Raw genomic sequence first — 25,060 nt, forward strand, 5'->3', positions numbered from 1 at the left:
TTTTCATTCTTAATCAAAAATTTCGGGTTCGATCCCTTTAGATACATAATCGTCTTTGTTAAAAAGCGTTTTATCTCAATGTGGAACTTTTCAAAGAAAATTCGAATTAAATCGGACTCCAATGTGAAAATCAGACACCAGATAAAAAACCAAAAAAAAAAAATGATTGATACCGTTCTCTCATTTTTTTTTGTTAAAATAAATGGCTTAGAAGAGTTTTAAGAAATGACTTCCCTCTTCTTGTTGGGGACTTTATTTTATAAATTATATTTTTTTTCTAAATACTTAAGTAAGAATATAAAAATTTCATGTTATTTTTTATTTCTCACTCGATATATAATATCCGCATAAAATTCAACTAATCTGAATTCCTTTTGAATAGGGCTTCATTCGGGAGTAAGTTACTCCCGACTTCACATTAAAAGGGTAAGTCCATCCATTGCACCACTTGGTGGTGCACCCCAAGTGAAATGGATATCATTGATATTTAGAAAATTTATTTAAAATTTTAATTGTAATGCAAATTCTTTTATCTTTTTCTTCCCAAAGGGTTTAATTTGCAAAACAATTGAATAGTGGTAGTACTTTTCTTGTGTTGGAGAAAAGGTAGACCTATAGGGTATTGCCAAAAGAAAGGCGTATGGTTATTACACGTGTCCAGATAAGTCTAGCCTATTTCCACAAAAGCCAATGAGATAAATGAAAAGGAATACTCACATAAATAACCAAAGAAACAAAGGAAAAAAAAAGAAGAAGAAGCTCAAATAACTGTATTACACACACAATTGGGCGATGGAAAACACGTGCTCCCTCTCCTAATAAAAACACTCTCTCTCTCTCTTTCTCTCTCTCTCACACACACGCTCATATTCATTTCCCTCCTCACCTTTCTTTCCCGAGCCCCTCTCTCTCTAAATGTTCGTTCACTTTCTCTCTCTAAAATCGTCCAGTCTGTGGTGATGTTGATCCTCTCTGCGTCTTCGTCTTCTTCTTCTTCACGCATTCCGAGGCCGTTATCTTCATTTTCAACTTGTGTATCAGTAGGAGTAAGAATTGTTTCTTCTGCAGCAACTTCGAGGCTATTTCCGATTTCCTGCTTCGCCGTGAAATCGAGGAGTGTTGGGATTCGGAAGTTACCTTGTGCCGTGTTTTGTGCTTCGAAGGTACGTGGAATGGCGGAAATGATTGAAGATAAGAAGGAATCAACTTCAAGTACTGCTGCTGCCGCCGCCGCCGCCATGACAGTTTCTGCTTCTGAGAGCCATGAGCTTCCGCACTCCCGAAACTTCCTTGACGCACGCACTGGAGAAGGTTTTTCTCTAGATATTCTTTTTTCTTCGATTTGAAATATCTTGTGCATTTTGTGTTTTTATATCTCTACTCTCGCGTATTTTCTTTTTGAATTTGAAGTATCTTGTGCGTTTTGTGCGGTTTATTTTCCCTTTACTCTTGTTCGCTGTTGAAATATCTTGTGCATTTTGTGCTTTATATCTCTACTTTCACTTTTTTACTTTTAGAATTTTGAAGTATCTTCTGCATTTTGTGCTATTTCTGTGCGGCTTATTTTCTCTTAAATCATTCTCTGTTGAAATATCTCCTGCATTTTTGTGCGTAACATGTTCACGCTACGATGTCGTTTTCTTTCGAATGCATTGAATTTCTCAATATTCTTCACAACTAACAATGCTGAACAACGAGGCGCATTATTACATTCGCGGAAATGCATATTTATTTTTTATTTTTCTCATATTTCTGTTTCTCCTACTCCTGAACTTCCCTTTGTTTGTTGCTATGAAGAAAATGCGTTGAGCCCATAGTTGAGTAGAACTAATAATGCATTTAGCATGGAGTTTACTTTGAATTTTATCAAGTAATAATTGCTTTGCCACATAAACTAGTGAACTCTATGTCCAAGCTAAAATAAAACGATAGCTATCTAAGGTTTATTTACTGTTTGTTTTTTCCTAATAGTCCTATCAAATAGACTTGTAGGACAAGAGTCCATTCTAATAGATGAATTGGTTGGTTGCAAAAGCAGTTTGAGTAGTGTATTTATGAAATTGACGTGGGCATAAAATTGCAATAAGAGTACTTATTTGTGGAAGCATGCTTAACAGTTCAAACACCAAGTCAATGAATTTTTTAACCTTGATGCATCGAGTATAGTATGTTTTTATTTTTCTAGTAATCTTTGATTATATCTATTAGGACAGACTTTTACAGTAAGTTCAATGATTGTTTTGTTTTTGATGGTGAATGGGATGTGTTGGCTATGAAGCACATCAGTTGGGGTTTGTTGCTTTTAACTTTATAGAGATATCTCAAACAGATAACTAGCAAAACTATCAAACGGATAACTAGAACTACACTTGAGGAACGATGCGAGTCCATCTTGATGGAAGTGCTCGCTAACCTGAGGATGGTGAAAGACTCTAGACAATTATAGTGGATGGGGTGATGGGGATGATATAAACTGAAGAGTAAGGCGAAGTAACGATTAGGAGGTGGAAAATCTTGTTATGAACACCAAAATAAACAGGCAAATAGACTAACAACAGTGGATTGTGAAAGAGAATTAAGACGCTTAGTGGTTTCTAGTCACTTCTGCTTACTCTTTTTGGCCCCCTGTTTGGTATGAAGGAGTTAATTGCTGTGAGGTAGAAGCTATAGACTGGTTTGCATTCTTGGAGATTCTGTAACTATTCCAATGATGGGAAGTTCGAGTTAATTGAGATTTTTTCTTGTAATTGGAAGCAGTTACTAATTCATGATATGCAATGTGCATAGTAAAAACTTCATTCTCAGATTCTACGAGAACTTTTATTGATAATTTTCCAGAAGTTGGTTAGGCAACAATCCTTTTCCACAGAAGTACACTTTTGTTTTGAATAACAAGCTTTCTCTTGACTGTTTATCACATTTGACATTTATTATGAGCACATGTGAAGCTTTTAATGGTTGATTCTGGAATCACCAATTTGCATATGTCATATTTGGGACATTGAAGTCACCAGTTAAGACTATGGATCGATTTTTGACATCTGTGGTAGTATCTCGTTTTCAGCACTCTTTACAAAAAGCTATTGTTATGGATGAAAACCTTGGGTGCTTTTTTCCTTTGTCTTTTTGGGTAATCATGATATAACCTTATCGTGTTTTGTCTTTCTTTTTGGGCTGTGGTTTGTGCCTCGACAGACATCTGTAGCAGTTCTCAACCAGCACTGTCTGTCTTAGGGGCTGGTCATCTACATGAAATCTTGCAACGTAGGGTCTTTAAAACATGTCATGCCTTAGATGCTAGTCATCTACATGAAATTTTAAAGTAGGGTCTTAAATACATGTCATGTTGTTGGCTTATATTTTTGACAGGTGATTTGGGATGAGTGTAGAGTTTATATTATTTAAGGAAAAAGGCTTAAATGCCCTCAAATTATTAGAAATGGTACAAAAATGCCCCTCATCCATCTACTGGGACTAAAATATCCTTGACATCCACCTTTAAGTCTAAAAATGACCTTTTCTTTAACGGAAAAGGGCATGAGGGGCATTTTTGTACCATTTTCAATAATTCGAGGGCATTTTAGGCCCTTTTCTGTAATTAAAATTCTATTAAATAAATTTTGATTTATAATTAATTTTAAATAATTAAATTGTAACCAATAGATACCGCCACTTGTTTAAAAAAATTATTCAAATTATTTAATTAAAATTATGTCAAAGAAATTTTAATTTATAATTAATTTTAAATAATTAAATTGTAACCAATAGATGGCCGCCACGTGGTTAAAAAATTATTTAATTAAAATTATGTTAAAGAAAAAGTCGTTTTTGGACCTAAAGGTGGATGGCAAGGGCATTAATTTTCAGAATTTTATATGATAACCATCCACCTTCAATTCCAAAAATGACCTTTTCTTTAACATAATTTTAATTAAATAATTTGAATAATTTTTTTAAACACATGGCGGCCATCTATTGGTTATAATTTAATTATTTAAAATTAATTATAAATCAAAATTTATTTAACACAATTTTATTTGAATAATTTTTTTAAACACGTGGCGGCCATCTATTGGTTACAATTTAATTATTTAAAATTACTTATAAATCAAAATTTATTTAACAGAATTTTAATTACGAAAAAGGGCTTAAAGTGCCCTCGAACTATTGGAAATGGTACAACAATATCCTTTATGTCCTTTTCCGTTAAAGAAAAGGTCATTTTTGGACCTAAAGGTGGATGTCGAGGGCATTTTAGGCCCAATAGATGGATGACGGGTATTTTTGTACCATTTCCAATAGTTCGAGGGCATTTTAGGCCTTTTTTCGTATTATTTAAGGATTTGTTGGTTTTGAGGGTTAAAAGAGTTGTGAAACTGGTGCATCAGTAACAGATGTTTTTCTTTCTGCAATGGTTTGTTGTTTTCTAGAGTAAAGTAAAAAGCTAGAAAAACCTAGTATCAAGGAGTGTTTTTTGGCATTGTAAGAAGTGCCACATCTGTGGAAGGAAGAGAAAAAGGAAGGGAAATATTTGTTTCTTTTTTCCGTTTGTCAAGGTTATCGGATTGCTCGAGTCTATTATATGTTGTCTACTTAGTACTTCCTTGGGATTTGAAGTATCTGATAGGTTTTTTCGTGGTGTCTAGTTTCCTTTGGATACTTGTATGCTTTAATGTTAATGGGTGCATTGCCATCTAGAACTTTTATTGATATTGTTTACCGGTCAAAAAGAGAAACTGTGGACATCTGAGTAAGGGTTGGTATTGCAAGTTATAGTTCTAGAATGGTGGAATTGCTGCAAAATTCTAGAAAACTTTGTCTCAAAAGGTTTTAGAAACCTACTAGGATGTTTGTGGCAGTTGCAAGTGTAACTTTGCTGCCGATGCTTATCTAGTCACCTTGCTATCTTTTAGTGTCTTGATTTTTCTCGATTTTTTTGTTTGTTAAATTTAAACATACTGCTCAGCAGATGATTCCCTTGTCCTTGTGCAGAGACATTATTTTGGTAGATATATTCTAATTGTTCTGATTGAATCTTTTTCTGTCTTTCCCCCCTGCATTGAGTGTTCTATTTCCTGTGCAGACTTGCTATCTGCTGTTCGAAAAGCTGTGGAAGATGAAAAACTGCCGCTTAATATTGCTGAAGGAATGGAGGAATTGTATCAGAACTATCGGAATGCAGTAAAATAACTTTCTTCGGACTTGTGGATAAATGTACTTTTAAGTATTGGGTCATGGGTGCTTTGTTCTCTTAGATGTGTTTGCTCATATGCAAGAATCTTCTTGCATGAACATACTTTTTGGGTTATAACATGCTTTCTTAGGTTACTAAAGAACACTATATAATAGATTTAAGATGATGGATATTTTGTTTCTTTTAATGTATTTGATCATTTGGATTTTAGTGGATGGTATTATATAACTACATGGTGTTGGTATGAAAAAATAAGTTCGCGCTATAGATAAAACTCTTGAGCTGGAAAAGCTAAAATGGAGAGAGAAGCCACAATTTGGCATGTCATGACTTTTTTGTAACCAATTATGTGGAAAGACATTAGTACGGGGCCAAGTATTTTCAGAAAATGACCTGAAGATCATAGGTTACGCCCTTGTGAAGATTCTAAATATATTCTCACACTCCACATGTTCAGTATCATTTCTTCCTATAGCATGGAAGATATGACCTTGGGATGGCAAAGCAATAATAAAGATAAATCATGTTTATATTTGTATGTTTGTCTTTGCCTGATTTTTCCGCACACGTCTTTCTTGTTTCTTCTTCTCAAGTATTCTCAATTTAAATATCTAAGAACAACTCCCCTACTCGCTCCCTCTTTCCAGCTAAAATGTAGAGAATTTTATTTATTTCATTCTTGGAAGACTACTACTTTTAGACTTATCATATTTGGTAAAGTAATCAAATCAATCTTTTATACATATCATATTATCAATCTGTTAGGATTTACTTTATTCATGATGCTCATATGCTTTGCTTTGAGAGAGAACAGTTTGTTGAGACCTGGAATCATTTGGCGTTTTCTCTTTTGTTTATTTGGAACTTTTGGTGGTCATGTGCCCCTCATGATTTTTCCTGATTGTTTTTTTAAAGGTTTTACAAAGTGGAGTGCCCAAAGCAGATGAGACCATTTTGTATAACATGGCTCTTGTATTGGATCGTGTTTTTGTGGATGTGAAGGTAGTCCTCTGCCGTGTGGATTTTTCAAATTCATGCTGGAAGTTTCCCCTATATCTTTGTTTCTCTTTACTTCATCCAAGCACATGTATTCTATCAAGTTGTTAGAATGTAACATGATAAATGTAGCAATGCTCTTATTTCAGGATCCTTTTGAATTCTCGCCGTATCACAAGGCCATTCGCGAACCTTTTGACTATTACAAGTTTGGTCAAAATTATATCCGCCAATTAGTTGATTTCAGGTGAGTCTCAGTTTTCTCTCTGTAGTGTTCAGGATCATGTAATAGTTTGACTAAATTAAAAACTGAGTGTTATTCATTCAATCTGGTTAACGATTGAATTCACAGGTATTATTTGAGTAAACAACTTAAATATATCCTTTGATCCACATCTTTTTGTCACTGTAACATTTGCTTGTTGAGATCAACAAATTCAGACCTGGCATGCTCTATTTGTCCTCTTTATACCTTGTAGATAATGGAATGATGCCTATATAGATTTAGGTACAGATAAGCTGGTGCTAGTTCTATTTTATACGAGGTGGTGGATGAATATATGAGATAATAACATGTTGGAAGATTGGGTTTAGGGCAGATAGTAAAACTACTGAAATCATTTATATCTAATGGGGAAAGGGATTATGTCATGTTAGAATAACGTTCTAAACTACTAATGGCCAGCATAAAATTATTTTGATCATTGATGAAAGGGATAACTAAATCCTTTGCCTTTATGTATAGGGAAAAATAATTTTGTTATTACCCTAATTATTTCTTCATTGTGATTTAGGTATAATGATGCAATTTTCTCAATTGGTTGGGAAAATCCTCCGATCTACTTTTTTCTGAAAGAAAGAGCTAAGTGATTGAACTATTCTGATGAATAGTTCGTCATGCTCTAGTGTCTGTTCATTATTTTTACCCAGTGATGATCCTATTAAATGCCTCATTGCAATCCTGTAGTTCGAAAGGAAAGACACGATTCAAAGTACTGGGTGTCTTTTAAAGTACTGGGTGTCTAACAATCTAACTATCCATTCATCAGACCTATTCCATTGATTTTATGATCTAAATATGGATATTTGAAAACGACATAAAAAGTATTCTAGTCTTTTAAAGATAAGGATGTAATAAACCTCCTGAAAAGAGGAACAATTAGCAAATACTTACAAATTGAAGTTCTATAATCATTGTATGAACAACTTAATCACCATACAATGTTGCTGGTATTTAAGTTGATTTCTATTTGACCGTTTATTAGCTAGTTAGTCTGTGTAGCACTTTGCTGAGTTGTGTGAGTCGAGTTACACATGAAGCTTAGCTTTTTGGTGTAAAATTACTATGATGTAGGGATATATTTTACTCCCTCCATTTCAATTTATGTGTCTTGGTGTGACTGAACATGTTGTTCAAGGTAGGGAGATTTTTTAATCTTGTGATCTTAAACTAAAGATATAGGTAATGTATCAAAATGATCTTGATTCTTGTATACTCAAACATGCTATGCAGGATGTTGGAATTAAAGAGTTAAGCATACCAAAAAGGAAAGTAAGAAACATATTTTAAAACAAAGGGTGAAGTTGCACATTATTGAGTAGTGGATAGGAAATTCAAAATTTGTAATTCTTTTGGAGAAGTATGGTGTTAGAGGGTTGTTTGTGTTGTTCAAGGAATTCCCTGCTTTACCTCTGCTAGGGGCGCTGGCGAACAATATCTCCATTATGGACAAGCATACTGCTGCTATTGATTTTTTTTAATCAGCTTTAGAGAGTGCATATCAAATGTGGTTATTAGAAATTGATCTTTCTTTGGCTCTTTGCATTTTAGTAAATAGCCTTGTTCCCTGCATAATTCATGATTTACTTCGGACTCTAACCTATAGTATTTTTGAGTTCTTAGGAGTTCTTATGTTGGGAATATCTCAGTTTTCAGTGAAATGGCAGAGAAGCTTAAACAGGTTCGGCATTTGAGATTGTCAGAGTGTTTCTATTTATTAGTTTCTTCTGTATATATGCTAATTGGTATGAATAAGGATAGCTATTCCATGATCAACTGTTTAAAGTGAATCGGTTGAATCGAAACTTTATTTTAGGCATGCATGAGATCTCACTGGACAACTGTCATGAAATAATACACCAAGCATAAAACACTTCTCTTGTTCTTGTACTGGTTGGGGATCATGGTAAATCAAATGAAAAAGGTTTTGCTAATTGATGTTTGTATCTGCTTAATGTGGGTCCGCTTGCGTTGATATGGGTTGTTTGGAGAGAGAAATAGGATATTTTTTTTGTAGTAGTTTCCGTTCCCTTATTTTCTTTTGGTACACACAGAAAGTTCTTGTTATACAGATGATTGGGTGGAGTTTGTACAGAATTGTATCGTTTTGTAGATTCTTAGCTTTTGGTATACCCTTTGTGTACGACTGTTTATGACCATGTATATGAATGAAAACACTTTTACTTGATCAAAGAAAAAAGATCCGCTTAACAATTCCTTGCCTAATCAAGCAATGCTGGAAGATTTTTCTAGAGCACATTCTCAAAATTTGAGCTTAACATGACCTTTCTTTTCAGACCCCCTTACATGAAGATCCATATTTTCTTCTTATTCGCCTTATTGGATGTACCAGATCACTTTTCCTAATTTCCACTCTATTCAGCTGCTTCCTTGATTGGGGGATAAATGTACATAGGCTTTGTAACTCCTCAGCTTTACTATATTATATGATTGAACCTCAAAAAGATGGTAGAAACTCCAAAGTAGGAATATTGACATATTTCCACTTCCGAACTTCTGTAATCTTTTGCTTGGCGGTTTGTCTGTCTTCTTATTGAAAATATTTAGGTATCTTTCTTGCTCTATGCGTTTTGTCAAGGAAAGTTACTTGCCAGTTAGATGTATGTGCTCTTCTTATCCTCAAAATTATATGCTCACTATTTAAACAAGATCTACAAATAATAGTCTTGGCTCAGAATGTTGTGGGTGGACTAACTATCTCTTTATCACCTGCACGGCCACTGGTTTATGTCTAAAGGATCTTCTTATAAAGTTGAATATTCTTCTTCGATGCTGTATATCACTAACTATAGATGGAGAACTCTTGAGTGCTTACCGTACACTTTATCCAAAAAAAGAAAAGCAAAAAAGAGTGTTACTGTAGAATTTTAATTCTCTCTTGAAATTCATTTTGTTATTTCATTTACTGTTAATAAAGCTCAAATTTAGTTGTTGATATGTTTGCCCAATTCTTTTGTTGCATGGCTTTTTACACATTGTCTTGATCATTATTCCTGTTGCATTTACTGAATCACTATCTCTTTATACTAATTTCAGGGCGATAATGTTGTCTTGATGTCAAACCACCAAAGTGAAGCGGATCCTGCGATTATTGCACTCTTGCTTGAGTCAAAGCACCCAGATATTGCTGAGAACATTGTTATAACTTTTTTCTCCCTATTGCACTTTATAATATAATTATTCCTCAAGTAGCTTAATTCACTAGATTACGCTTACTGGTAAACAGATCTATGTTGCTGGAGATAGAGTTATTACTGATCCTCTTTGCAAGCCATTCAGCATGGGAAGGTGCTTACTTAGATAGCATTGTCAGCATATGTACAGAAATCATCATTTACTACTTTTAGACATTTGACAAACTTAATATGTCTAGGAATCTCCTGTGTGTTTATTCGAAAAAACATATGAATGACGACCCCGAACTTGTTGAGATGAAAAAGAGAGCAAACACAAGAAGCTTGAAGGAGATGGCTTTGCTATTGAGGTACTCATGCAGTTATGCTGCTATTGCTTTGTCTTTCTTGGAGTATTTTGGTGAAGCTTTTACTTTGCAAGTTGTAATGTTAGGCAGTCTCGGGGTTTTATTCTGGAGGCATTAGTACACAATTTTACCCTGTGCCAATCTCTCATTAAGATATTTTCTGCTTAGTTTTACCGACAAAATGGAAGATTCTCTCTTCTAAGCTCTAGGCGTATTGAACATGATTAAATGGCAAGCTAAGCCTAATATTGCATGTGTACTCTTCATCTTCTCTAGCTATCGGAAAAGCTTGTTTGCTCAGATGTATGATAGTTCTTTCATGTGGAGGTTCAACCCTACTTGATTATTCTGCATGGAAGAAAATCATAGAGCAAGTTGCGGTAGAAATGACTAATATGAATGTGCAGAAGATAATACAGATATGATAGATGGAGGTTTTCTCATGATCATGGATGTGAAATTCAATCATCATCCACTATATGCACTATATGACGCTTTATCAGATTCATACTTCCAAGTCCTAGTTAACTATTGGTTTTGTTAGCACAATTATAGAGGAGGACATCCAATGATACATGTTTTTTTGGCAATTCGAGATAGCTCATTTTTGTTCTTTCTGATATCCCACTATTGCTCTTTTGATGGAAGCATACATCTGAGGGTACATGTACTTGTGATCCAGGAGTGGATCAAAAATAATATGGATTGCTCCTAGTGGTGGAAGAGATAGGCCGGACCCTGTTACAAAAGAATGGTATCCAGTAAGATTCCTTTTTAAATTTAATTATAGTTGTCTTTCCATATATTTATCTTTTCATTCTATTTTGATGGGCGTACGTTTACAAGCATGGCCAACATCCTTCCCTTGACAAGGTATTTTCTCCGTTTCATTCATATGACGGTTTGTACAGAGGAGGGGGTTTAATATGTTAATTTGACTCTGTATTTTATTAGTGGTAGTATAGAAAAGAATTAAATAGTAGTTCAAAAGTTAGTTTGATGAAGAAAACACTGAAACAAATTTGAATTCTGGAAAGTTGTATAAACTAATAATCTAAGTGGAGTGGTGAAAACATTTTGGGAAGTCCCAAAGTAGAAAAACTATCATAATTTGAAATGGAGGAAGTAAGTGTTGCTACCTTATTCTTTTAAGTGATTCTTAATTCCTTTGTGGGCTGATGTGCTTTCCCTGCCTAAGAAATAGGGTAAGGCTCCCACATCTTCTGGATTACATCTGATGCCAATTTACATCTTAAGATTTTCTTCCACTGACTTAATTGTCTACTGTTCTTGATTACTTCTTGCTAGGTGAACTTCATTAGGGGGGTAAGTTAGAGTTGTCTGACCTGTTGTTTCAATAATATGTGTTCCTGACCAATAGCCGTTTCATAGGTGAGGTTGTTTATGACTCTTTAAGAGAAAAGTCATCTGCAGATGTGTGCTGGGGCATTTATGATTCAGTGCTCAGAATATGTTGGCATTATTTGCCTGAACTTTTAAGGGAGAGTCAATTGTTCGTATCCTATTGAGATTTTGCATGGGTACATGCTATGGTTCACAGCTTCTTCCTATTGAGATTTTGCATGGATACATGCAGTAAACTTCTCCATTGCATTTTCCTTGTGACAGTTCCAGGGTGATGTTGATAAGCTGTGATAATATCTCTTCTTCTCCAGCATAGTTCTATGTATATGATGGACAGTTAGTTTCAAAAGTTTTGGTAGTTATGCTTCGCCATGATGCTTAGTTAAGAGCCATTTTAAAAAAAATAAATCAATATATTGTTTCCAAATTAGCCAGATTCAAGGAACAGGTATTCGGTTTAGAGAACCCATAATTTGCCTTAAAAAAGGCCAAGTATTTTGCATTGGAATGAAATGGGCCTGAATGGATATAGAGGAATCATATAACAGATTCCAACTGATCTGTGACTGATGGATAGTTGATTAATTGATTTTGAGCAGCTTGTGGTTGAACATTTTGCTTGTCTTTCTTCAGGCACCATTTGATGCTTCCGCGACAGACAACATGAGGAGGCTTGTAGAACATGCTGGTGTCCCTGGTCACATTTATCCTCTAGCAATATTGTGCCATGATATTATGCCCCCTCCAGCCCAGGTTGGTCACTGTGTCAATTACTTTTGTTTCTGTAATGACTTTATGATCTTACGTATCCCTGCTTGCTTACGTACAGGTTGAGAAAAATATTGGAGAGAAAAGAGTTGTATCTTTTCATGGAGCTGGCATATCCATAGCACCCAAAATTGATTTTCATGAGGTTGCTGGTGCTTTGGAGGACCCTGAGGTTAGTTGTTACGGGAGTCCACTTTGGTTTAATACTTAAATTATTGTAAGCTTTTTTTGAAATAAATTCTGCAGCCTAATGAGAGGTTTAGTGATATTTGTTGGGGAACATGGGGGAATTCATTCTATTTAATAGAGAATGAAGGAGAAGAAGAAAAGTTGGACCAAACTCTTTTGCTTTCCATATTTGAGACCAAAATGAACAGCTATTTGACCTTTTCTGAGAGGGGGGTGGGTTCAGCAGAAATTTTGATTCCTTCTGTTGAGCTATTCTCCTGGTCGTGGAAAGTTAAGAAGTAAAGCTCTAAAGGAACTTTCAATGTGCAAGTAAAACATTCATCTAATACTGCTTTGTTTTATTCATTTTTTGTCAAGTTAATTCTATAAACTGAAGCTGAATATGCATCTATAGCTTGCTGAGGATAATTAAAGCTGTCACTATATCAGGGGAAAAGAAAATGAAGTAAAGATGGAAATTTTGTGATACTTCTTTACCTTTACAAATATGATGGATTCTTACCTTCCAATGTGCCAAAAAAGAAAAATTGTTTTCCATGAAATTCAATGGATGATGAATTTGCCCAGAGTGTTGAATTATATCGGAAGTTGGTTGATGAGACTTTCAGTAACACTAATTGCCAATATAAAGCTACCTCCTATAGGTGTAAAGTGACATGTTTGGCTGTCATCTGTGTTTTCTCCTTTAATTTTAAGCTACCTAAGCTCTGCTGTGCTTGACAGTTGTACTACTAGTTTTTCTACCTCCAACTTCTGTAGTTTCAGTAATTCTTCTCTTCCCAGACCCTTTCAGACCTTCAGCTCAAGCATTTTTCCTTTGCTTCTCTTTTTTATCATTAAATAAAGAAGATAGTTCAACTAATTTCACTGCCTTTCAGACCTTTAAGCTCAAACATTTTCCACTTGCCTCTGCTTCCTGTTGTTCACTAAAGAAAATGGTTTCACCAATTGGGTCTTCTTTCATTTCACTGTAAAAATTCTCTTTAATGTTCTATTTCCACGGGGTTCTCTATCTTAAATCGATGTCCCATTTCACAGCCACAGATTTGCATCTTATTTTTATGAGATGCTATTGGAACTTTTGTTTTCTTTCTCCCCATCTCCTCCCTCCTCCCAAATAGATGGGAAATGCATCGCGGCTGGTCTTTTTGATCAAGGAAATGAGAGATGAATCCACGAAAGCTACAAAAAACTGCACACCAAAAAAGTTAATTGCATCTAGGGTCTTAAGGGTATATACTTTTCTTAATGCAGGCTAAGATGGTATATACAAAGGCACTTTATGACTCTGTAAACCAGCAGTACAAGGTGTTAAATTCTGCTATACATGGCAAACAAGGACTGGAGGCATCAATACCTAGTGTTTCATTATCACAACCATGGCAGTAGCTTCTGTTCCAACTTTATTTTTCATACCTTGTTGCTGTAGCCAGGTATGTACTTCACTCGCAATAGATCTGTTGAGTAAATTTAAAACTGGAACAATTGGCGTCATTCCTTGCGTCTCTGATTCTTGTTTTGTGGGTATATATTACTAGTTTTGCAGATGTTTGTTTGGAAGTTATAATCAAATCACAAGGATAACACTCACAATCTTTCCACATACCATTCTTCATGTGGTTGGTCTATGCAGAAAGTTGATACAAACAAGCAATTCTCGTAGTTACAGGAAACATAACCCGAAGGAATTTTTTGGCAGGGCTTAGATAATTCTTTTGACACGAATGTACAGTTGCTTTACATTGTATCTACGAAATGTTAGATCCAAATTTGTTAGTAATGATAGCTTTCAAGTACAGTCAATTCTGACTTTTTAAGGTCAAGTGTAAAGTAGCTATCCTAGATTTGCCCATCTTGCCTTTGAAGTGGTAATCCAATTTGTTCGGAAATATAATAAATGATGCTCTGCAACAGTTCCGTTTGTGTTGTAATTTCTGTAAGCGTGAGATGCTGTTTGATGTAACATTTGACAGTGTCTTGTGTCAAATGCTGTCAGGTTTAGTGTCTACGGTAGTGGCTATTAACCTATTTCCTTCAATTGACTTCTCTAATTTACTCTACAAAGAGGTAAATTAAGGATGCAAAACTCCTGCCCCCGTAGTGCGGTTTAATGTTTGGTCCTTTTGATCAATCTAAGTCACATTTTTATTTGATCGAGTATTCACCATATCATGGTAGCTACAAATTACAATAATCCAATGTAACTCCTAATGAAAGCAGAACTTGAAAGGTCCTTCGGCATAATGCCTCCCAAATCCCAATAATTGGATTTCCCAAGATGGCCGCTACAACAAGCATATTCTTACGGGTTCTGCTGGCCCATTCTGTTCTCTCCTTTGAATTTATTTTCTTTGTAATATTTCTCCACTTACGCTTCCAGTAAATAGTCTTTACATTCCTGTTGGCTTTCCTCTTATGTGCTTGAAGTGGACATGTTTCTTCGATAACTACCTTTCGGGTGTCAGTTTCAACTGAAGATATTGTTTTGGTGAGGCTTCCATTTATTTTCAAATTGTGCTATTTTACTTTCAGAAAGAGATGAGACAGCCATATCTATGCATTCTAAGAACTCCTTCACCAGTGTATTCGTATATAAGCGCTTCTTGTTTCAACAGTGTCACTCTTTATGCACTATGATAATGATATACTCCCTCCGTTCCTTTAGATGGACATCTTATTAAAAATAATTATCCTATATTATTTGATCACTAATATTAATTAAATTTTTCTCATTTTGCCCCTATAATTAATATGATCTTATGAGTGTGAACAATTTTCAGTACTAGCTATTCTTATACTTTATGAGTTTATGTATATTTTTTCTAAGTTATTTTTATGTACGTTAATATAAACATCGGGCAAAATAATAAAATTAATCACTCTATAAACTATTTGTAAGTTACAGTGTAGCATTAAAAATGCTCATCTAATATGGTGGTGGTGGTGCCGTGGTGTGTGTTGGGTGTGTGTGTGGGTGGGTGGGGGCAATAGTATTTAATTCTCCCTCTATTCCATATTAATTGAATTTTAAAGGTAATGCACACATATTAAGAAAAACATTTAAAGATAAAATTTGAACCATATTTTTCTGTATTACCTTTTTGTTTAATCAAGTTCATAAAGATGATTAAATGTGAAATTATAAATACAAATAGTCCCTTATTAGAGTATAACTTTGTAAGTAGTGTAGTTTAACTCTTAGAAAATTACAAAACTTTATTAATGCAAAAGGTAAATATGAAAAAAGATTCAAATATTTCTCTTGAACTTTGAACAATTCAACTATTTTGAACAATAAAAAAAGTTTTAGAAATTCAGTTAATATGAAATAGAGGAAGCAATAGAAATATTAAATACTACTCTATTAAAGAGATATAGTTTCCATTAATTCGGAGAAGTATTAAATACTATTCTATTAAAGAGATATGGTTTTCATTAATTCACCTTCACTTCCTGCCCGTTGTTTTGGATCTACATTTTAAAAAAAATAAAAATCATTATGGAGAAAGTGTCATAGAAATTAGAATAATGCATTTGGGACATGTACACCCACTGAAGATAACTGGATTGTTTTATCACCTCGTAATTGTAACAATTTATTTATCTTTTTTATAAGAAAGCAAATGGATTTCTCATGGTAGTGAAATAGCTTACATGTACGTGCACTAGATATTTTTGTAGTTGAGATAAGAAACATGGACTAAAAATGTAAAACGGGATATTTTTGTATTAATTACTCTGTGTTCGGATTAGGTTATTTGTTTTTTTTAACTCTTGTTTGATACTTCCTTCGTTTTAAAATAATTGAATTGTTGGAATATAACAAAAAAAATAAAGACATAAATTAGTCACGTTTTTTTATTTTTGCCCTTTTCAAACTCCATGTTAACCTCTCAATACTCATTTAATTCATTCTTGGAACTCAATTTTGAAGTTTAATTAATGAAGGGTAAAATTGGAAAAAAAAATCAACATCTATCTTGAATTGTGAACACTAGAAAATACTCCAACAATTCAATTATTTTGAAATGGAGGGAGTATATTTTTACCTTTGATTAACACATATATTCAACTAAATTTTCATATAGAAATTTTAGACATATGCGAAAAAAATAAAATAGGAATTATTATAAATTAACAATCCTTGAAAACTAGAATTATTCGAAATGTTTTTTACTCTACTATTTTGTCTCCTTATTTATTCATTTTTCATATAACTCGAAGAAAAAATACTTTTTATATGCCAAACTAAATGATATTTTATCTGTTTTCATTTTATTTTAAAATAAATAGTGTTTAAAATTTTTAATAAAGAATCAATTTTATTCTTCTAAAATCCTTATTTTAATACATAGAGTTTTACATTATTAAAAAAATATTTTAATTTTCTATAAATAAAATATTTTTTGAAAAAAATATATACAAATTAAAAACATCACTAATTTTAAAACGGAAGGTTTACAACGTAATTTTCACTTTCCAAAATCATATGTCAAAATATCAATTTCTACCAACAATTCAAAGACTCAAATACATTTTTCAAAGATATTAACTTAATATTAATAAATAAAGAATATAATAAAAAAAAATTATCCTTTTTTAATTTGTCAAAATTGACAATTAAAAAAAAGCAAATTAGGAACGAAAAAAATATTTACTTATACATAATTAAAATTAAAATTAAAAAACATAGATATCAGTTAATGCCCATTAAATGACATACTTATTTATTATGCTAAACATAAATGTTCTCTTCCTTTGCCAGCACAACTGAACATTTCGGCTCGAATTCAAGTCCTTCCTCTGTCTTTTCTTTTTCTTGTTTATATAATGTTTTTTCCTTATATGACACTACTTTTTGCTAGAGGCGGAGCTAGACTACAATATATGAATTTATGGAAAATTTAATATTTTTTTTATAAATAATGATAGAATTAGAATTTTTATTAAAAAAATTTAAAATGAAAATAAAAAAACTTGATTTGTGCATGTTGCATGTTGGCGTGTGAAGGTAGCGATGTATTCCTATAGAACATCCCGGAAAAAGTAGGTTCAATCGGACGACAAATTCTTACGTGGTCCAAAAAAATCAATCAAAGGAAAATACGAAATCTTTCACTTTCAGTAATCAAAAAAAAAGAAAGATTTTTTTGTTAGTTTACTTGCGGGGAAGAGAAAGGAAAAGAAAAAGAAAAATAAGTAACCAAAGGAAAATTAAAGGAAATTCGTTTTCCTTTCTGTTTTCTGTTAAGAAAAGTCTATTTTTTCCCCCTATAAACAAAGCAATATGTTGCATACACTTCTCCACTACTCACCTCCATGCATCATTGCACATACCAAACAACCATTCCATTTTTTCCCTTTAAATATTCCTTTTTCTATTTGTTAATTCTCTCATAGCTATCGCTATTGGAATCAAAAAATTTTAATCATATATAAATAATATAATTTTTCGTTAAAAAAAATTCGGATAAAACCCCTGCTAGCCCCGGCTCCACCCATGTACTAGTCCTTTAATTATAGTGTGTCTAAGCTTAAGTCAATAAAATCAAATCATGTGAAAATATCATTTTCTTCAATTATTTTATGATTTTTTGTTACACGTTCGATTAATCAATAATGTCACGGTTCTTTTTTCCCCTTCCTTATTACTATTTGATGTGTGTCAAATCAATAAATATATTACGTGTATAATTCTTTTATGTACGTTCTTATTATTTTATTGTGATTTTCATAAAATAAAAATCAAAGAAAAACTTAAATATCATCAATTCAAGAAATATATTACGTGTGTAATTCTTTTATGTACATTCTGATCATCTTACTGTGATTTTAGTAACATAAAAATTAAAGAAAAACTTAAATATCATCAATTCAAGAAATATATTACGTGTGTAATTTTTTTATGTACATTCTTATCATTTTACTGTGATTTTAGTAAAATAAAAATTAAAAAAAACTTAAATATCACCAAATCAATAAATATATTACGTGTGTAATTCTTTTATGTATATTCTTATCATCTTATGATTTTAGTTGAATAATAATCAAAGAAAAACTTAAGTATCATAATTATAAATAAAATGACATGTGTCCCTCCCTGACAACAAAAATTACACAAATTTTGTGCAGCAGAATTTAATTCAAAACAAAATAAAACTTTCCAAATCCATCTCCACCATCTATAAAACCAACGGTCTCAAATCACCGTCGACAGCCACCGCTTCCGCCACAGTCTCCACCGTCCACCGCCGCAGGACGCCTATTTCCAAAAGCAATCAACTATGTCCACTCTCTACAATCCTCTAATTTTCACCATTAAAAACCCAAATATCACCCTTAAACCTCACACTTCTCTTCCTTCTTCAGTTCCGACGCCTAGGCTTCGAAGTTTTCCCAATTTCTCAGTTCAATCATCCATTTCCTCATCCAATGACCCGGAAAAGCCGACTTTTACTACACCGGACAATGATAAAGCTGACGATAAGACGGTCGAGTTCGTTGATGAATGGGGACAGAAGTCGGAGCCGGAACCCGGACCGGTTACGAAGTTAGCGGATTCGGATCCTCCGAAGTATGAAGATGAGTGGGGTAATGGAAGTCCCGGAGTTGACGTGAGTGTTGGAGAGGACGAGAAGCTTCTAGAGCTGAAAAGGTGCTTGGTGGATTCAGTTTACGGAACGGATTTAGGGTTTCGGGCTTCATCGGAGATTCGAGCCGAGGCTTTGGAGTTCGTTTCACAGTTGGAGGCAGCCAATCCTACTTCAGCACCAACTGAGTCTCCTGAGTTGCTTGATGGGAAGTGGCTTTTAGTGTGAGTTTTTGCTTCACTGCTTGATTATTCAGTTTTCATTTACTTTAGTTCCACCATTTATTACCTTTTGTTTTTGTTTTTATAATGAAAGTAGCTGAGTTTCGATTTTTTCCGTAAGCATGCTGGCTTTGGTTTGTCGAAAGAATGGGTGAGTTACAGGACAATGCGAATAACGATTTCTTATAAATTGATATTAATCTCATGGGGGCTATGTTTAAGGGTAATTGGTAGTTTCAGGTAGTCAAATTGACTTTGATTTCATTCTCTATGGGATAAGGCATTGATGGAATGAGTAGTGGCATGCTTATCTTAAGCATTGACACCACAGAGCAAGTTGCTCTCCTCCAATTCCCGGTACATGGTAGAAGTTAACCATACAATATAGGCATTGCACCCAAAGAAGTAGGTAGAACTTTATGGTGTGAGGTGCATCATAATAATTTTAAGAGGGAACTCGAGATTGGCCTCTAATTCTAAATATGCAGCTTATGAAGTGAGCTGTTAGCCTGCTACTTGTCAATAAGCTTGCTTTCGGCTATATCCTTCACTAGGATCTATTTAGTGCAAGGAGTATTGGTCCAAAATTTGGAATATTAACTGGAGCTTGAGTTCATGACTTCATGGTTCACATTCATTCTATGGTTCTCCCATTGGAGTTTAAAGCCTCCTAATTGCTGTTTCTATCTTGGGAGGAAAGTTTCACTTGGCTTTGCTCCTGTTAGAGAGAGCACTTCAACAACTAAGAATCATGTTATCACTTTACCTACCATTAAGATGTCCTTTGTCAAGCCTTTTCTCCTTGTAAAGTTTAATAATTTTCATTTTCTACTCATATCCATATCTGGTCTTATACCATAAGGAACAACTTAGGACCAAACTTGCAACATATTGTACTGAGTTATTAGCCTCACATAAGCGCAGAACCCAACCATTAGAGCATTGGTTGCAATATCACCTTTGATTTATCATATTGTTACTTTATAGATTGACATGACTGCATTTTTGAAGCTTTATTCTCGAAGCAAGTTTCTGAAAGGAACCAAATCTCCATCCTCCTTAAGGAAAAAAAAGAAAAGAAATTGCCATCGATAGTTCCCAAATTTCTTGTCATTTTAATCAACTTCTTTTATAGTATAGAGAAGGGTTTTAACTAGCTTCCTGTGAAAAGGTGGACTTCACGTTTGCTCCTATTAGACACTTCCCATTCAAAATTTTGAAGAAAGCTTGTGCGATTGTTCTCAAGCTTCCATTACATAGATAAGTTAACCACCTAAAATATGTCACCTCCTTTAATTGTACGCATTAGTCTCAATAAGCTGTCAGGTCTATTCCAATTGATGTTGATGTATATAATTGAAGGGATGATTTTGAATCTTAACCCAAACTTAAGGGACAATTTTGGCTCTTCCTCCTGAACAATGTAACCTTTCGTTGTGAAATTTCATGCAGAAACTGATTTGAAGTAAATGCTAAGTGATGTATTTGCAGCAAATAATCTTATGTTTCTTCCTCAATTTGTCAGGTTCACTGCATTTTCTGAGTTGTTACCTCTTCTTGCTGTGGGCAACATTCCTCTGCTGAAGGTAGAAAAGATTAGCCAAGACATAAATACAAACAGCTTGACTATAGAGAATGCGACTACACTATCAAGCCCTGTAGCCACCTTGTCCTTTAGTGCTACTGCCACTTTTGAAGTTCGAAGCCCCTCTAGAATACAGGTACCTTTGTTGACTCCATTCTAACCTCTTCAGAAAGGTACTTGCAGCAATATTCTGCACAGAGAAAGAAAATGAGTTAGTAGTTCAGCCAAATGTTAATTTGGAATTTAGGAACTAGTTATGCAAGACATTGGGAAATTGTTGAGGGTGATGATAGTTTTCTTGGTAAACTTCTTTAGAGTATGTTGGGAGATTTTTAAATTTTCCTACGGCATTTGGCTGACAACTGCTTACTTTTGCAGGTTGAATTTAAGGAAGGGAATTTTAAGCCTCCAGAAATAAAATCAAACATAGACCTGCCGGAAAGTGTGGATGTGTTTGGGCGAAAGATAAGTCTCTCTCCAGTACAGCAATCTCTAGGTCCTCTGGAAAACGCTGTGGCAGGCATAGCACGAGCTATTTCTGGTCAGCCTCCTCTCAAGATCCCAATTCCAGGTGAAAGGACAAAAAGTTGGCTTCTCACAACATACCTTGATAAGGATATGCGAATCTCCAGAGGGGATGGTGGGATTTTTGTGCTTGTTAAGGAAGGGAGTTCCCTTCTATATTAGTAGAGGCACCCATCGTCCTATGTTGTGATTTACAGTGGTCTTGGGAACTGTGCGGTGGTATATTCTGCTACATCGATTTATTGGGGAATGTAGAATTTAACCCACCTTAACTGTAACGTGAGACACGTCTTGATTTTATTAATGAGATTCTATTATAGCTATTACTTGCAGATTGAAGGTGGCAAGGAAGAATATCCACATGAAATGTCATTTGTGTTCGTGATATTCTCATAGAATTTGGATTGAGCAGTTAAGAGTGTCTACCTTGCTGTGCTTTCTTTTTGATGTCAAATCTGTGTTGAATTGCAAACTGGTAATCTGTGTAAGGCAGACGCTCTTTTAGGACTTGAGTATTAGTACTGAATTATCTCAGGATCAAGTTGTGAGATTTGTTCTAGTACAAGCATCTGCTGAAATAAAATGTAAAATAGCTTTGTATTTTCATATATAGTAAGTTAGCTGACGATTTCAAGTTATGAGTATTTAATCATTTAGAGGTCAATAAGTAATTTCAGCTTATACTACTACATCAACATATTATATTTTATGTAATTCCACAAGTGACATCTGAGAAGGTTAGTGTGTATGTAGATGAACTTTCGGCAGTGTAATTTCAGCTTATCTGGAAAGATGAAAACGTAACAATTACATTTGATCTGAACTTGAAGCTAATCCTAATTTGGAGATTCAGATAAATAGAAATAGTATTAGCTTAAGTAATTGTGCAGGTAAACAGAGTCTAAGATGTGTGGCACACCACAGTTTTTCTTCAAGAAAGACAGAGTGGCTCATTAGTGCAGACTTCATTTTTTTAGGGGATAAAAAGTGAATGACTAAAAACCCTCCACTTCCTTATTTCCATTTTTCAATCAAATCATTCATTTCATTCTCAAATTATGTTTCAACTTCAATTACTCCTCTCAATTCTCACTTGGTCATTCGCTATCCAATCATATTCTTCCACGTCACAATTCTCTATTCTCCAATCCAATCATCAACCAAAACTCAACCTCTTATCCATCTCTGTCACCGGGTTTGGCGCTGCTGGCGATGGCGTCAAATACGACACCGTTCCAATCCAGAAAGCTATAAACGCATGCTCGGCCGTCGGATCCAAACATCGCCGTCAATGCCACGTTATCTTCCCGCCGGGAAAGTACCTGACGGCAACAATATTCTTGAGATCCGGCGTCGTATTGGATATTCACAGGAAGGCAATGATTTTGGGAGGACCGAAGTTGGAGGATTACCCGAAGGAGCAGAGCAGGTGGTATGTGGTACTGGCGGAGGATGCGGTGGATGTTGGGATCATCGGAGGAGGAGAAATCAATGGACAGGGACTGAAGTTTGTAGAGAGATTTGATGAGAAGAAGAATGTGATGGTGAACTGGAACCATACCGGAGCTTGCCTTGGAGATGAGTGTAGGCCGAGGTTGGTAGGGTTCATCGGCTGCCGGAATATCAAGGTTTCCGACGTTAGACTCATCGAACCTGCTTATTGGTGTTTGCATATTGTACGAAGTGATAAGACATCAATCTGTGATGTAACCATATATGGGAACTTCAATTCACCCAACAACGATGGTATAGACATAGAGGACTCTAACAATACAGTTATCACTAGATGCAACATCAATACTGGAGACGATGCTATCTGTCCAAAGTCATCAAATGGACCTGTCTACAACCTCACTGCAACAGACTGCTGGATTCGAACAAAATCTTCTGCTATCAAACTTGGAAGCGCTAGCTTTTACTCGTTCAAGGATTTCTTGTTTGACAACATTACAATTGTTGAATCTCATAGAGGCCTCGCTCTACAAATTCGAGATGGAGGAAATGTTAGCGACATGACCTTCTCAAACATAAACATCAGCACAAGATACTACCACCCATCATGGTGGGGAAGAGCAGAGCCTATCTATGTGACAACCTGCCCAAGGGATGCTAGTTCAAAAGCAGGTTCAATTTCCAATTTGCTATTTGTCAACATCACAGCAACTTCTGAAAACGGCATCTTCTTATCGGGGTCAGGAGGTGGAGTCCTCAGCAATCTAAACTTCATAAACATGAACCTGACTTACAAGAGATGGACAAAGTTCCCAGATGGGTTGGTGGATTACAGGCCAGGATGTCAAGAACTTGTAAAGCACCAAACTGCGGGATTCATGATGGAGCATATTGATGGTTTGGTTGTTGAAAACGTAGTCATGAAATGGTCTAGTGATGAATCAATGAGATGGAATAATCCATTGGATTTCAGGCCAAATACTGTAAATAATATTTCTTTGCTCAATTTCTACTCCAGATCCTACCAACAACACTGAGGCTGAGGGGATAAACAGGAAGCTGCAAGTAAAAGAAATTGTTCTTCACAAAAATAAAGCTTCAAATAAAACCCTTCCCTTTCCAAAACTCCAAGGATTTATGTGCTCATTATGAATGCAAAGTGAACTTGTTTTTCCCATGGCTGAATTGTTGTTAACCAATTCGGTTACCTATTTTGACTGGCTACTTCTTAGCTACTCTGTTTAGCAAATAAATAAATAAAGACTATCTTTTCAAGAATGGGCTGTTCAAAGCAAGATTTGAGCATCTCCCTCCAGTCTTGTTTATACTTGTGGATTTGAAATGTGACTAGGAGCCCGTTTGAGGGTCTTATAGGTTGGTCAAACGGTGTTTGAACTTTAAGCCATAAAGTTTTTAAAGCAGCTAAAAATGAAAAGTTAGGATTTCTAACTTTTTTTTCTAAGTGCTTAGAGTCATTTTCGATCGTGGAATTACTTTTATATCCCTTATATTTTAACTAAATTTCCAAACTGTCCTTTTTATTCTTTTAACCCTAAAATTCACATCATTTTTCTCATTTCTTCGGCATAAACACTTTTATTCAAACACTCAACTGTTTATTTATAAAAATAACTTTTAGCACTTCAAAATTCTAAAACCACTTCATACATAATTTTTTTTTTAAGCCCATCCAAACGGGCTCTAGCTCTGAAACATGTTTGGGCATGGTCCCTTTGGATCACAAGAGAGGTTAGTGAGATAAAGTCAAAACTCAAACGTGGAGGAGGTCTCTAAATAATTCCTTAAACTTATAGATTGTTCATTCAATAGTAGATTAATTAGTCACATATTTTCCAAGATCTAAATGACAATACAGGAAAACTGAACTGTCCCCGTTTTGATAAATTTTATCAAGTGAAGCATAAAAAGTATTAAGAACATTTTCTAAAGGGTGTTGAATTGGTAGCTTTTTGATTAGTGGTTCAATGATCTGATTTTATTTTTTCTAATCCAACGGCTCTTTTGGCAGCTGCATTATGAAGACGTTGATTTATTAGTATAATTAATCGAATAGAAATTAAGAAAAAAAATGAATAAAATAGGAAGTCGCACATCACAATCATATGCTGTAGCATTAATTAGCAGCTTCATTTCACAAAATTTAGTCAACCTCACCCCCACCCCTACTCCCACACACCCCACCCAACACCAACCCCCATAGTGTCAACATAATTCTTTCCATTGTGTTGGTGTAGTTGATATCTCTTTATGCTTAATTACATGTCTGGTTCAAGCCTTTGCAAACGGAAAAAATTCTATTGAAAGTGCCATCTTGAGAAAATATGGCCCCTATAATGTATGAATTTAAATTTAATTAGATTTCAATACAAATA

General features: G+C 34.6%; 3 protein-coding genes across 4 annotated transcripts; all 3 read left to right on the top strand.

Annotated features, from left to right (window-relative positions):
- The first annotated feature begins 741 nt into the window (after window positions 1-741).
- LOC129889639 (glycerol-3-phosphate acyltransferase ATS12, chloroplastic) lies at window positions 742-14,207 on the top strand. 2 transcript variants are annotated; one of them, XM_055965035.1, is made up of 13 exons: window positions 742-1,311; window positions 5,084-5,181; window positions 6,110-6,196; window positions 6,340-6,437; window positions 8,094-8,151; window positions 9,528-9,629; window positions 9,718-9,779; window positions 9,865-9,975; window positions 10,655-10,733; window positions 11,971-12,090; window positions 12,167-12,277; window positions 13,549-13,727; window positions 13,841-14,207. In XM_055965035.1, the coding sequence occupies exons 1-12, from the start codon at window positions 960-962 to the stop codon at window positions 13,681-13,683; spliced, it is 1,413 nt and encodes a 470-aa protein (XP_055821010.1). In that variant the 5' UTR covers window positions 742-959; the 3' UTR covers window positions 13,684-13,727; window positions 13,841-14,207. The 2 variants fall into 2 exon arrangements, with proteins under 2 accessions (XP_055821010.1, XP_055821009.1); XM_055965034.1 differs by having other exon boundaries at window positions 743-1,311; window positions 13,833-14,207.
- A 4,185-nt stretch (window positions 14,208-18,392) lies between these two features.
- LOC129889641 (plastoglobulin-1, chloroplastic) lies at window positions 18,393-21,547 on the top strand. The gene is made up of 3 exons (XM_055965038.1): window positions 18,393-19,108; window positions 20,631-20,826; window positions 21,069-21,547. The coding sequence occupies exons 1-3, from the start codon at window positions 18,579-18,581 to the stop codon at window positions 21,375-21,377; spliced, it is 1,035 nt and encodes a 344-aa protein (XP_055821013.1). The 5' UTR covers window positions 18,393-18,578; the 3' UTR covers window positions 21,378-21,547.
- Window positions 21,548-22,204: 657 nt separating this feature from the next.
- LOC129889640 (probable polygalacturonase) lies at window positions 22,205-23,775 on the top strand. Its single transcript, XM_055965036.1, has one exon. It carries the CDS (start codon window positions 22,274-22,276, stop codon window positions 23,702-23,704), a length of 1,431 nt encoding a protein of 476 aa, XP_055821011.1. The 5' UTR covers window positions 22,205-22,273; the 3' UTR covers window positions 23,705-23,775.
- The last annotated feature ends 1,285 nt before the right edge of the window (window positions 23,776-25,060 follow it).

This window comes from Solanum dulcamara, chromosome 5 (genome assembly GCF_947179165.1).
Source record: "Solanum dulcamara chromosome 5, daSolDulc1.2, whole genome shotgun sequence".
Taxonomy (NCBI): domain Eukaryota; kingdom Viridiplantae; phylum Streptophyta; class Magnoliopsida; order Solanales; family Solanaceae; genus Solanum; species Solanum dulcamara.

Coding starts and splice junctions, on each gene's coding strand:
- LOC129889639 (XM_055965035.1), top strand. CDS start 960: ATGTTGATCCTCTCTGCGTCTTCGTCTTCTTCTTCTTCACGCATTCCG. Junction 8,152..9,527: donor TGGCAGAGAAGCTTAAACAG/GTTCGGCATTTG, acceptor TACTAATTTCAG/GGCGATAATGTTGTCTTGAT. Junction 9,976..10,654: donor GAGATGGCTTTGCTATTGAG/GTACTCATGCAG, acceptor CTTGTGATCCAG/GAGTGGATCAAAAATAATAT.
- LOC129889641 (XM_055965038.1), top strand. CDS start 18,579: ATGTCCACTCTCTACAATCCTCTAATTTTCACCATTAAAAACCCAAAT. Junction 19,109..20,630: donor GATGGGAAGTGGCTTTTAGT/GTGAGTTTTTGC, acceptor TCAATTTGTCAG/GTTCACTGCATTTTCTGAGT. Junction 20,827..21,068: donor GAAGCCCCTCTAGAATACAG/GTACCTTTGTTG, acceptor TTACTTTTGCAG/GTTGAATTTAAGGAAGGGAA.
- LOC129889640 (XM_055965036.1), top strand. CDS start 22,274: ATGTTTCAACTTCAATTACTCCTCTCAATTCTCACTTGGTCATTCGCT.